Here is a 12,473-nt window from a genome sequence, read left to right as displayed (position 1 = left end):
AATTTGATATGTTCCTAATAAATACTCTAATGGAAAATGGATTTTATTTCATGAGACATGTTACTTGGAAGCTTGTCATTATTTTGACTCTTTTAAAAGAAAAGTTTTTCCTTCGATTCCTCACTGAAGATCGCTATCCAGGATCCTGAGCCCTGGTTGCTTACCCGATCTATCCAGTCAAGCAGAAGAAGAGACTCAGGGAAGATGGAGAAGAGACAGAAGCCTGAGGAAGATGCCCGAGAATGTAAACTTTCTGGAGGACCCTGTGTGAGGCTGCCGATCCCCATAGAGACTCTGCAAATAGCGGCTGTGGTAGAGGACATCGAACATCAGGTGGACATCCATCCCAAGACCCAAGTCAAATGGAGACCCGGAGGTGAGATCCAGCTAATGGAGAGGGACCTGCTGGGACAAGCAACACTTCCAGACCCGTTGATGTATCACTCCCTCACCACTTCCCAAGAATCAAGAGCTACTATCCTGGAATGGAGGTGTTGTGACCCAGGCCCAAGTAGTTAATATTAAATACAAACAGTTCAAAAACAAACAGACTTAGAACAGCTGAGAATTAACTCATTCTCAGCATAGTCCAAACTAAATTAAAGCAAATTCTTCAAAACACCATTCCTCAGTTTATCACCGACCTTGAGATAATTAGACAAACTGCCAAAGGCTTTTCTTGGCAAAAGTTCAGAAGCAGAAGACGCCAACAAGAAATGAATACAGTGAAACAAGAAGCAATTCTCTCAATGTTGTTTTCTGGCAAAGAGGCCAAGAGCCGTTGCTGATCTTTTAAGCCTTATGGGAGGGGCCAATCATCTCTTGGCCCTACTCCTGAGTCATCTTCTCTGCTTTATTGCTCCTGCCTTCTGGCAGCTCTTCTCATACGTGCATTAGGAACAGGCTCCTCCTGTTGTTCTGCCTCTCTACTGTCAGCCTCTGGAGGCTCCGAAGTCTGCACATCACTCCTCGATGGCCCTGGCCCTATCTCTGCCTCCGATGCAGAGTCCTCATCCGGGCCTTCCCCAGCCTCCAGGACTGGCCCATGTTCTTCCTCAGCCTCATTGCTGTCCGATCTGCTGCCAGCTCTGCAGACTGCTGGCGGACCACAACAGGAGGTCAACTGGAACAATCGATCTAAGTGTGACCGGAGAGTGGCAGCATCAAACTGTGATGCACAGCCAGACGTTCGACAGACTACCCGACCAATCTGAGCAGCTGAATATTGGATGGGAAGCCCGAGATCAACCAGCGCTGCAAATACCTTCCCAGACGGACCGACCTACCCGAGTTTCAAGCCCATCAACCATGAGTTTGACAAAACTGATCGGTGAAAGAAGCCCTCCCAGGAGAGCCCGGCCTACTGCTGCTGAAGCTTAAGCAGCCATCTCTCTGGCACCAGGTTTGTCTCGTACCAGACAGCGAACCCAGCAGAGACACCACCGAGGAACCAGCCTTCTCCACAGCCACGGTTCCCACCAGCTGACCAAATACCCACCGGATGGGCGTTTTACTCTGGCCAAGGATAGGTGTGAGACCAGAACCAAAGGATTGCAGCCCAGGCAACGGCACCACAGCCACAACCTCTTTCTGCCAGACCGAATGCACCCCCACCCTTTAAGCGGGTTTTCGATGGGACCGCTAACAAGCTTGCTTTCTTCCTAAATCAGGACTGGTCTTACATCGATCATTATGGGGATGAGTTCCATAATGACAGTGATATTGTCTCCATCCTGGGCAACAACTTAGAAGATGAAGCATCCGAGTGGTTTACCCAACTCCATGAAGAAAGTGCCATGGAGTTGGATATTATGGATGACTTCCTGCAAGAGCTCCGAGCTCAATTCAAGGATTCCTCTCATACCCAAGAAGCAGATGCAAGCATTAAAATGAGGAAGCAAAGGCCTGCAAAAGAAATTGTGCAAGAGTTCCACCACCTGGCAGGGAGGTTAAGAAATTGGCCCGAACGAATTCTTGTGCATTACTTCAAAGAATGTCCGAACGAGGAATTATTAAAAATATGTTTATGCAGAGCAGTGGGAAAACGAATCAAAGAATGGTACCAGGTGGCCATTGTCATGGATAATGAAATAAGATAGCATCGCAGAGCTGCGCCAGAGAAGCAGCCCTGGAGACAACTCAGTTTTTGCACCACCCCTCGTCAAATAGAACGCCCCAGGTCGACTGCAACCAACCCCAAATGCTTCCGATGTGGACAACAGGGCCATCGAGCCTTGGAGTGTTTGGTGCCGATCCCTGTGCCACAAGTGAGAGCACCCATTCCAGCCAAACCAAAAAGGGCCCCCAAGAAAACCATCCGAGAAAGGAAACTTTGTCTGCCAAGCTGTGGAGGTCCCCCTCTCTGACGCTACAAAAGAGGAAGGGGCAGAGTTCCTTCCTCTCTTGTACATAGAATACAAAGTGCAGACAGTGAAGAAGATGACCCAATGATAAGTGAAACCATCCACCCCTTTCTAATAAAAGCGAGATTAGCCATGCCCAGAACAGGGACGCATGGGGACACAGAGACCATCATAGATACGGGCTGCACCCACTGTCTCATCAGTCCGGCCACAGTAGAAAAATTGGGGACAAATACAAAACCCCTGAGAAATCCCATCCGATTTGAACAAGTAGATGGGTCACTAATAGGAGGCCAACCTGCCACGCTTGTTACCGAAGAGCTAAACCTAGAGATGGAAAAGCACTAGGAGTTAATTTGCTTCATAGTAGTGCCAAGAATGACTGAGACAACCATATTGGGCCTCATCTGGTTAGACAAATGGTGTCCCACAATTACTTGGGAAGGCAGCTATCGGAAACCCAAACTAGCGCTCGGCCCCAAACCGCCTCCAAACCCATCAGATGAAAGGCTAACAGGCAGCAAACCCCTGCTGATCGAAGTGAAGTGACAGCAGCATTATTAGAACAAGCCCCTGGAACTCCTCTGATTCCTAGGGAATACAGACTTGGCAAAAGTCTTTAGTGAAGAAGAATGCAATATATTACCCCCCATCAACCCACGGACTGCGCAGTAGAATTTGTGGAAGGGGCAAAGTTACCAAAACCAAAAAGGAATTCCATGACTCCCAGAGAGATGAAAGAGCTAAGGGAGTACATTGATTTTAACCTGGCTAGAGGTTTTATACAGCCAACTAAGTCCAGAGTAGTTGCCCCCATGTTATTCAAAGAAAAGATGGGGGGATGAGGCTATGAGTTGATTTTAAAGACATAAACGCTATCTGCATACATAACAACTACCCCTTATCCCTCATGAAAGATATGTTGGGGCATCTGGCAAAAGGAAAAGTATTCATTAAAGTTGATCTCCGAGAGGCGTATACCGAGTACAAATAAAAGAAGGAGATAAATGAAAAACCACTTTTAACTGCCCCTTAGGAAGTTTCCAATTCAGGGTGATGCCATTTGGACTACAGGGAGCCCCTGGAGTTTTCATGTAATTGATAAAAGAGGTTCTGCATGAGCACCTATATAAAGGGGTTCTTGTTTACTAAGATGACATCCTCATCTACACGGAAACCCTAGAAGAACATGTGAAACTGGTTCGGCAAGTGTTCAAGAAACTATTGGCAGCCAAGCTCTATGTAAAATTGTCAAAATGCAAGTTTCACAAAAATGCTTTAGACTATCTTGGCTACCACATATCAAACCAGGGAGTGGAAATGGACCCAGGGAAAGTAAAAGGAGTCTTAGATTGGCAACCCTCACGCAACCATAAAACAATTGCAAAGTTTTCTGGGGTTTGCAAATTTTTATCGCCAGTTTATCCTCTCATTTGCAGAGACTGCCCTACTCATTACGGAGTTGCTGAAAACAGGGGGTGGCCCTACCAAGCCGCGGCTAGGGCAACCTCTAAACTGGACTTTAGAATGCCAACGAGCATTTGAACTGTTAAAAAAGCACTTCACAGAAGAACCAGTGCTAAAGCATCAGGATCCAGAACAACCTTTTGTGGTCCAAGCTGACGCCGCGACGTAGCAGTGGCAGCAGTCCTATTGCAGAAAAATGCCACTGAAATTCTGCAGCCATGTGCTTACACTTCCAAAAAACTCAAGAAGATGGGCCGTGAAGGTGGGAAAAGGAAGTGTATGCAGTATGCTGGGCACTACTCACAATTCCGGATCCAGGTCAGAATCGGAATTACACCAAGTCCTTGCCAATTTGCTATGTTCCTAATTAATAGATTCTAATGCAAAATGGATGCCTTGGATTTTATTTCATGAGACATGTTACTTGGAAGCTTGACAACATGATTTGATCTTGTTCTGTTACAGCTTACTTTTGCTTTCAGATCAATACCTATGATAATGTGATTTTGGAAAGTATTATTAAGGATCTCAACAGGCTGCTGAATTATATTCCTAAAATTTGGTATCTTAAAAAGAACTCTGGCTTTATCCACCTTGGGCTAGAACGAGAATAATTTTACAAGATTGGAAAGAAAGTTGCTCTCCTGTTTTTAAGGAATAGATCTAGAACATATTTGATCATTGTTCTTGAAAAATTCTATGCACTATGAGAATATGAAGCATTGTGTTGCTATATGTTTAAATTAATTAGTTACATTTATAATTTTTGTTCATTTTTATGTTATAGTAGTTCATTTGATTTTTATAATATATATTCAACTTTTTCACTGTATTTTCACTATTTAATATATTTTTTCTTCTTTGCTATTATAATAATAAAAATCAAAAATAACTCACTGAATTAGAGAAACTTCTTAACTGTGAGGACAATTAACCAGTGGAACAGCTTGCCTTCAGAAGGTGTAGATGCTTCATCACTGGAGGTTTTAGGAAAAGACTGAACAACCACCTATCTGAAATAGTATAGGGCAGTGTTGGCTAACCTTTTTGTCCTTGCGAGCCAAAAGTGTGTGTGTGCACGCACGCTATCGCACGTGCGTGCCAGCACCCATAATGCAATGTGCGCCCCACTTGCACATGAGTGTGCAACCCCATCCCATGCTTCCCTGTGCATGCGCATCTCCCCGTGCATGCGCCCACCGCATATGTGCCCCCCACCCTGTTTTGGGCCTGGAAAGCCTCCTGCACCAAACTTTGCCGGCCCAAAGCCTCCAGCTGGGAGGGAGGAAAGCCTCAGCCCGCTGCTCCTGCCACGGCTGGGAAGCAGCAGTAGAAGAATCGCTGGGGCAAGGTGACACACTTCCCTCCCACCCTGCCTGAGTAGGCTTCTTGCGCAGCCCAAAGTCTCCAGCTGGGAGGGAGGAAAGCCTCAGCCCGCTGCTCCTGCCACAGCTGGGGAAGCAGCAGAAGAATCGTTGGGGCAAGGCGACACACTTCCCTCCCATCCTCCCTGAGTGGGCTTCTTGCACAGCCCAAAGTCTCCAGCTGGGAGGGAGGAAAGCCTTAGCCGGCTGCTCCTGCCACAGCTGGGGAGTTAGCAGTGGAAGAATCGCTGGGATGAGGTGGCACGCTTATCCTTGCCGCCGCCACCCCCTTGCCCCTGCCAGCAACGGTTCTCATGCTGCTGCTTCCCTCTCAGTGACAGGAGCCATCAGGGGGGGTGGCGGCAGGCTTCAATCCCTCCCTTCAATCCCTGTCTGCCCGCACAAGCAGGGCAGAAGCCTGCTTGTGCGGGCAGACAGGAAAGCCCCGGCTCACTCATTCTTGCCGCCGCCACCCCCTCGCCGGCGGTGGTTCTCACACTGCTGCTTCTCTCTCAGTGGCAGGAGCAGCCAGCAGGACAGAGAGGGCTTCTGTAGGCTGCGACGGCAGGCCATTCACTCCGGCTAAGAGACAGCGGCGGCTCCTCCTAGCCTCGCACTCTGGGCAGCATCCAGCCAGCCATACCTGTTGTCCCCCTGCAGCAGCCCATGTGGATCCCAGGCAGCGCACCTTCAGGACCTTTCCTTGCAGCGGCAGTGACGAGGCAAGCAGGCGGGCGGGCACAAGGGAACGACTAGCGGCAGCGCTCTTGGCTGGCAAGATGTGGATGTCCCAGGGCTGCATGCGGGTGCGCACCCGAGCTAAGAGCACCGGAAAATGAACTTCAGCTGGCCGCTGCTGCACACGTGAAGGCCAGCTGATTGTCACGCACGCATGTACACCAGTAACCAGCAGACTAGCTGGTCGGTGTGCATGTGTGTCCTGGAAACCCGGAAGAGGAATGGGCAATGCAGTGCGTACCAGGCGACACGGCTCTGTGTGCCACTTCCGGCACGCATGCCATAGGTTCGCCATCACGGATATAGGGTCTCCTGCTTCAGCAAGTGGTTGGAGTAGAAACCCTCCAAGGTCCCTTCAAGCTCTATTCTGATTGATTGATTGAAAATGATGTGTATCAAACCACAAAACAGAAATTAATAACTGTATTGTGCTTGACCAATTTTTCCAACTCTGCCCCCCTTGCAGAGTGAAGAGATTATTTAAACAAGTATTTTCTTTCTGTGCTGCTTTTCTCCACAGCGTAGTGCTTCTACAGAAGATACTAACTGCAAGTTAATAAGCGCAGCTCTGTGACTTTCATTAACCAGCTTGCAGCTGCCGCTGTAACTGACAAGACTTTAATCATTTTCACACCTTCAGCTTTTGTTTGCCTCCAAGCAGCTGGGGCTTGGAGTGGTGGTGACTGGACTAGGAAAACAGCTGCTGCTCACACACTCCTTTCAATGTGTATTCTCCATTGTGTGCCTGTTACTATCTTGTAAACCCTTCCTCTCCGTTGAATGTAAATACAAATATTAATTCCCTTCTTTCAAATTATCCCTGTACTAGGGTGAGCATTCCAGAGAAATGGATAAAAAGGGAAGCTGAAGTAAAATCATAAGCAAGTTGTGGTCACATGATTTTCCAATTAGTGACCATATCATTAAGTGAATGAATTGCTGGTCTCAATTGTGGTTGCTAAATAAGGATTACCTATGTTAATTATTTACTTTTGGTTTTGTCTCTCTTTTCATTTGTGTCCATAAACAAGTATTTATTAATATAGCATATATTGTACATTTGGGCTAGTTTGATTTGGAAAGTTTGATTTGGATTTTTCTATACCCCGGCTTGGCTGACATATTATAAGACCTTTTGCCTTCTATAGCCTGAGAAAATATAAGTTCAGCACATCTTTTACCTGCTCCTACATTTTGTTTACATTTTTATACAGGCAGTCCTCGACTTACAACAGTTCATTGAGTGACCATTCGAAATTACAACAGCATTGAAAAAAGTGACTTATGACCGACCACACTTATGAATGTTGCAGCATTCCCATGAACACATGATCAAAATTCAGATGCTTGGCACTGACTCATATTTATGATGGCGGCAGTGTCCCAAGGTCATGTGATCACCTTTTGCAACCTTCTAACAAGCAAAGTCAATAGGGAAGCCAGATTCACTTAACAAGGTGTTACTAACTTAACAACTATAGTGATTCACTTAACTACATTGTAAAATGGGGGAAAACTCATTTAACAAATGTCTGAGTTAGGAACAGAAATTTTGGGCTCAATTGTGGTTGTAAATTGAGGACTACCTGTAATCTGGAAATAATCTACTCTAATAACAGTGTGCTAGACAATGTTCATCCTTAAGTAAAAAGTTGAGACTCATTGACCTATCTTAGCTATAATTATAAAATAAAGCACAATAGAAAGTTACAATGGACTATTGATTGTTAATACCTTACTGTATTACTAATCATTTAAATAATAATTACCTTTTCAGTATAAAAAAAAATCATCACAGAGTCATGTATTTATGCAAGAATCCTGTTTTGTTTTCTTAAACCAGTCAGGGAATCAAACATAATCCTGGATCTATTCAAGTTGGATTCTCAGGAATTAGTCTTTGAAATGTGTCAGATGGTCTCTAAGTACCATACTTATTATCCCCATTCTTCAGTCACACTATATTAACTATTATACTTCTGTGAGCTTCATGCTTTTGTTTACATACCACATATAACTGCTTCCAGAGGATAGCCCATTCCTGGAGAGTTGCTGTAACTTCAGTAATAACAGAATCTTCAAGCGGAACAACTGTTTCATACTGCCTGTAAAATGTATAAACACCAGTGAAAATGTCATAAAAAGAAGGACTGCAGAATCATTTACTTCCATCTTCCCTTGAGACTATGTATTCATTGATATATAACAAACATCCCCCAATATATAACATCTGCTTCATATAATGAAATGTTCCATTCTCAAATAATCTTCTGCCTTATATGTATAATTTTGTTGTACAAAATTTTATTTTATGACAATTTTAGTTCTATCTTTTTACTGGAATTGTGTAATGGGATGTAAGAATAACCTTGAGAAAAAAGAGCAACAATCAAGGCTACAATGAGATAAATGAAATCTGAATCCAAAACAGAAATGTAATTTGAGAAAACGTTTCATGCTCGACTCTTTCTAGTTATCTTGCAGATAAAGGTGGAAGAGGAGGCACTTTCAGACTTGCAGAAGTCTGCCAATTCCATGGGGTGAAGTGGTTTCTCAGATAAGCTGGACCCATGCCATGAAAGACTTTAAAGATGATAACCAACACCTTGAATTGGATCTGGAAGCAAACTGGCAACCAGTGCAACTTGCCGAACTGCAGTGTGACATGGGCCATCCTAGGGTCCCAAGACCTACGCGGCTGCGTTCTGTGCCAGATGTAGCTTCCAAATATTCAAGAGTAGCTCCACGTAGAGCATCTTGCTACAGTCCAAATAACAGATTTGCAGGATTGTGTAAATCTCAATAAATCTCAAAAAAGTAATTTCACTTCTCTCTTGAAGTTGATTTTCTGGTTTGTTCTACCCAGTGGGGCTGACAAACATTAATTGATACTCTGGTTAATCTATATATTACTAAAACTCTTATTCCTAAATGGAATAAGCCAAAATGGTACAAAATTCAGAATAAGCCAAAATGGTACAAAATATGACAAAATCTTTTGAACCAAAATACCTCAAATGGTCTAATTTACACAATGCATCCAAAATTCAGGAGCCATGACACTCACAGAATTGAAATTTGATTAGTTTTATAAAATGTCTAATGACATTAGCATTATCATAAAGCAATTTGTCACATAATACAAAATGTCTTAAAACTCATCCTGTGCTGATATTTGACTGGGCTAAGATGGGCTATTTTCAAGGCAGGTAATCTCTGAATGTATTTCCAGCTTTTACTGTGAAGACAATACATTAGAAGCTCTGTCATTGTTGAAGGGATTGAGATATTTGATAAGGAAATATCTCTAAAACAATGACCCAATAAGGCATGGGTTATCTTAGTCTCATAGGTATCACATAGCTGCAAAGAAAAACAGCCTGTCAAATTTCCTGACAAGGTATCATTCTTATGAATAAGGACTAATCAGTGATCCTTAACAAAGTTTTTTTAAAACTATGTTCCTCATGTTTAGCAAAAAAATTAGGAAAGAAATTGAATGTATTTTGGGGGGGGGATTATTTGCTAGTATACATATAATGTTATAGAATGTTTGCGTTTTAGACATCTGTATTAAACATTACATGCAAAAGTAGTTTAAATTAAGTATATTAAATAATGTTAATGAATTCCTAACTATTTGTCAGATATATCAATTTCTTAATAATTGAAATGCATACTCACCCTCTGTTACTGACAAGTGCCTTTTTCAAATGAATGTAATTTGCAGGAAAGATTCCCTGCAAGAAAAATGCATAAATTATATTTATTTTAACAAGAAGATAGCATTTAATTTCATTATACGAGATGCAATGACAATAAAGTTAAGTAAGTAAGTATTAAATGAACGCTTCAATTGATGGGCAGCAGAATTCAGTATTTATCAGCCCATTTGGTGAAACTAGTTTTATAATCTCTTTTCTTTTTTTAAAATCTATTGTGTCTAAGTTTTGAGGTCTCATTACTTCTTTCTGTTTTCCTGTATTTTGCATTTCCCCAAAATGAAATGTGATACATTTGTAAGGTTTTTATAAATTCAGTTTAACAATCCTACTTAAGTAAATAGTTTGGTAAGTGCTGATAAATTAGAATATCTGATTGATTGAAATGGATTTTTTCTCAATTACATGCAAGTCTTATCAGTTTTCTGAATCCAGAACTTTACAATTATAAGTAATCCTTGATTTACAATCATAATTGGGACCAAAATTTCAGTCACTAAGCAATACAGACGTAAATTAATCATTATGTGACAAGACCTAATTTTACAACCATTTTTACCCTGATTATTAGGTGAATCAAGTGGCCGTTAAGTGAATCTAGCTTGTCAGAAATTGGGACCCTGGAAAGTCGCAAATTGCGATCACGAGATCAGAAGACACTTTACAACCACTGTAAATTGAAAACAATTGCCAAGCACCCTAATTGTGATCATGTGATTATGGAGGTAGTGCAATAGTCCTAACTTTGAGGTTGGGTTGTAAGTCAATTTTTCTGAGGCCACTGAAATTTTAGAACTGTTGTTAAACAGTCATAAGTCAAGGACTACTGTATGGTGTACATATTTCTCATATTTTGGCTCACAAAATAGTTACTAAAGTAAAGCACTTTGGGTAAAACCAGCATTTCGTTGTGCTTTGTCATGCTAGTAAAAGCATACCAAAACTGACTAGTAATATATTTACCATTAGCAATGAATGTTGCATATGCCACACATTAGGACTAAGGCTCCTAGTCAACTTTATTGACTATTTCAATTTTCATGACTGACTGCCCTTTTATGAGAGATTATTATTATAACTCAATTATTGACAATACAGAAGACTGTTTCATTAGTTCAAGCCAACATTTACCAGTGGCTTTGTAAGATTATTTGAAAGGATGCATTAAACTCAATACTGTTTTTGTTAAAAGCAGCATCGAAACATACCTTTATGTTAGGTCTCTTTATTGAAATTCCTCTGTACCAACCTAAAATAAAATAAATTCAATTATATTAAAATATATTATTAAAACATGTTAACATTTACAAATTATGTTATTTTCATTAATTGTGAGAGGTTCATATGATATTCTGGCAATATGCCTAATTAGAGCTCTGAGTTCCAGTTTTTATGTTGATAAGTGATCGTCTAATGATTCTGTTCTCAGAATAGTCAAATGGAAATTTAAAAAATCAATTACTACATAGTGTTGTTGTCTGAATTTATCTTTTTAATGAAATACAAATGTTAATAGGAACATCTTCCACCTATATTTTATAGAATCACAGAGTTAGGGCACGTTCTGCTCACTGAAGGATCTCTTACAGTACCTGTAAACAAATGATATCTAGCCTCAATTTGAAAATCTTCAGCAATAAAAATAGCCAGAACCACTGGCTGACAATTTGTATTCTCAGGAAGTTTGTTCTGACATTTGGCCCAAACATACTTCCTTATAGTTTTAGCTCAGTGTTTTTGGTTCTACCCTCTGCATTCTCTTTCCTGCATGACAATCCTGTATGGCAATTTGAAGACTGTTATTTTATTCCACATAGCTATGTCTTTTGCAAACTTAACACGTTTTCTTTGTTTTTCTGATAAGATTTAGTTTCCAGAACTCTCACCTTTCTTATAGTCCTGCCTTGCTCCAATTTCTTTACTGATTTATGAAGCCCAGAAGTGAACACAGCATTCAAACTGGAGTTTGATCAGGAGAGAGTAGATTAAAACAATTTCTTTCCATGATCTATACTATTGTTATTATACTACAAAATCATTTTCTCTTTTGTTTTTCTTATCCAAATTCAAATAAGAAATTTTCTCTATTAAATTCATCCTATTCATTTTGGGCCATTGCTCAAGTCTGTCTATATGTTTTTAATCTTCAATTTCCATTTTAAACCATTTGTTATCCTTCTGAGTTCTGTATCATTTGCAAACTTGGTAAATATTCATTAACTCCAAGTCACTGATAAAAAATATTTTATTTGAATATCAAGAAATCATTGTAGTAGTAAAAATTAAATCAGTCTCCTGCTTCATTTCAGTTTCTTAAGCCATACAATCCAACTATGTTTTCTTCTTGTAATTTTCCAACTTTGGCATTTCAGTCTCCAATCACAAGCATTGTAAACTTGCATTTCCTATATGGCAATATCAGCAACTAGTCATCCCAAAGATTTTGATCTAGCCACAGCATAAACACCATTAAAACCAAATCCTAACCTAATTTGAAAGTCATACTCTGAATTCACAGCCACAATTTTTTCTCAAGTACATTTCAGACTGATCTATGTAGTTGCTAAGAGTCAAAAGCAATTTGATGGCACATAATCACTTCATAGGATAAATGCACAAGTGCTCAGTTACTACATGGAATATTAAAGCTACTAATCTACCTGCAAAGAAAATAGTAGACTTTGAAATACTTGAGATAAAAAGCCACCTTAATGTTCTTGGTTTGTCATATACAATATAGACATTTAACTCTTTACTTATAATGTAATATACAATTATAACCCTTTCATTATAGAGGTAATCCTCAAAGTATGACAAGC

The 12,473-nt window shown here is 41.0% G+C and overlaps 1 protein-coding gene across 17 annotated transcripts in view; it reads right to left on the bottom strand.

Moving 5' to 3' along the window:
- Positions 1–12,473, bottom strand: part of DOCK3 (dedicator of cytokinesis 3) — a 190,595-nt gene that overhangs the window by 161,104 nt on the left and 17,018 nt on the right. For all 17 annotated transcript variants that reach the window (XM_034440103.3, XM_034440164.3, XM_034440113.3 and 14 more), the window contains exons 3-5: positions 10,863–10,903; positions 9,617–9,672; positions 7,941–8,037 (exon numbers count right to left, since the gene is read on the bottom strand). In XM_034440103.3, coding sequence (XP_034295994.1) covers positions 7,941–8,037; positions 9,617–9,672; positions 10,863–10,903 — 194 coding nt within the window. The remainder of the gene's footprint in view (positions 1–7,940; positions 8,038–9,616; positions 9,673–10,862; positions 10,904–12,473) is intronic.

The sequence above is a fragment of the Pantherophis guttatus genome, chromosome 2 (genome assembly GCF_059756535.1).
Source record: "Pantherophis guttatus breed Tessera chromosome 2, ASM5975653v1, whole genome shotgun sequence".
NCBI lineage: Eukaryota > Metazoa > Chordata > Lepidosauria > Squamata > Colubridae > Pantherophis > Pantherophis guttatus.
Note: the sequence above shows the minus strand (reverse complement) of the source record. Positions and strands in the feature narration are given on the sequence as shown.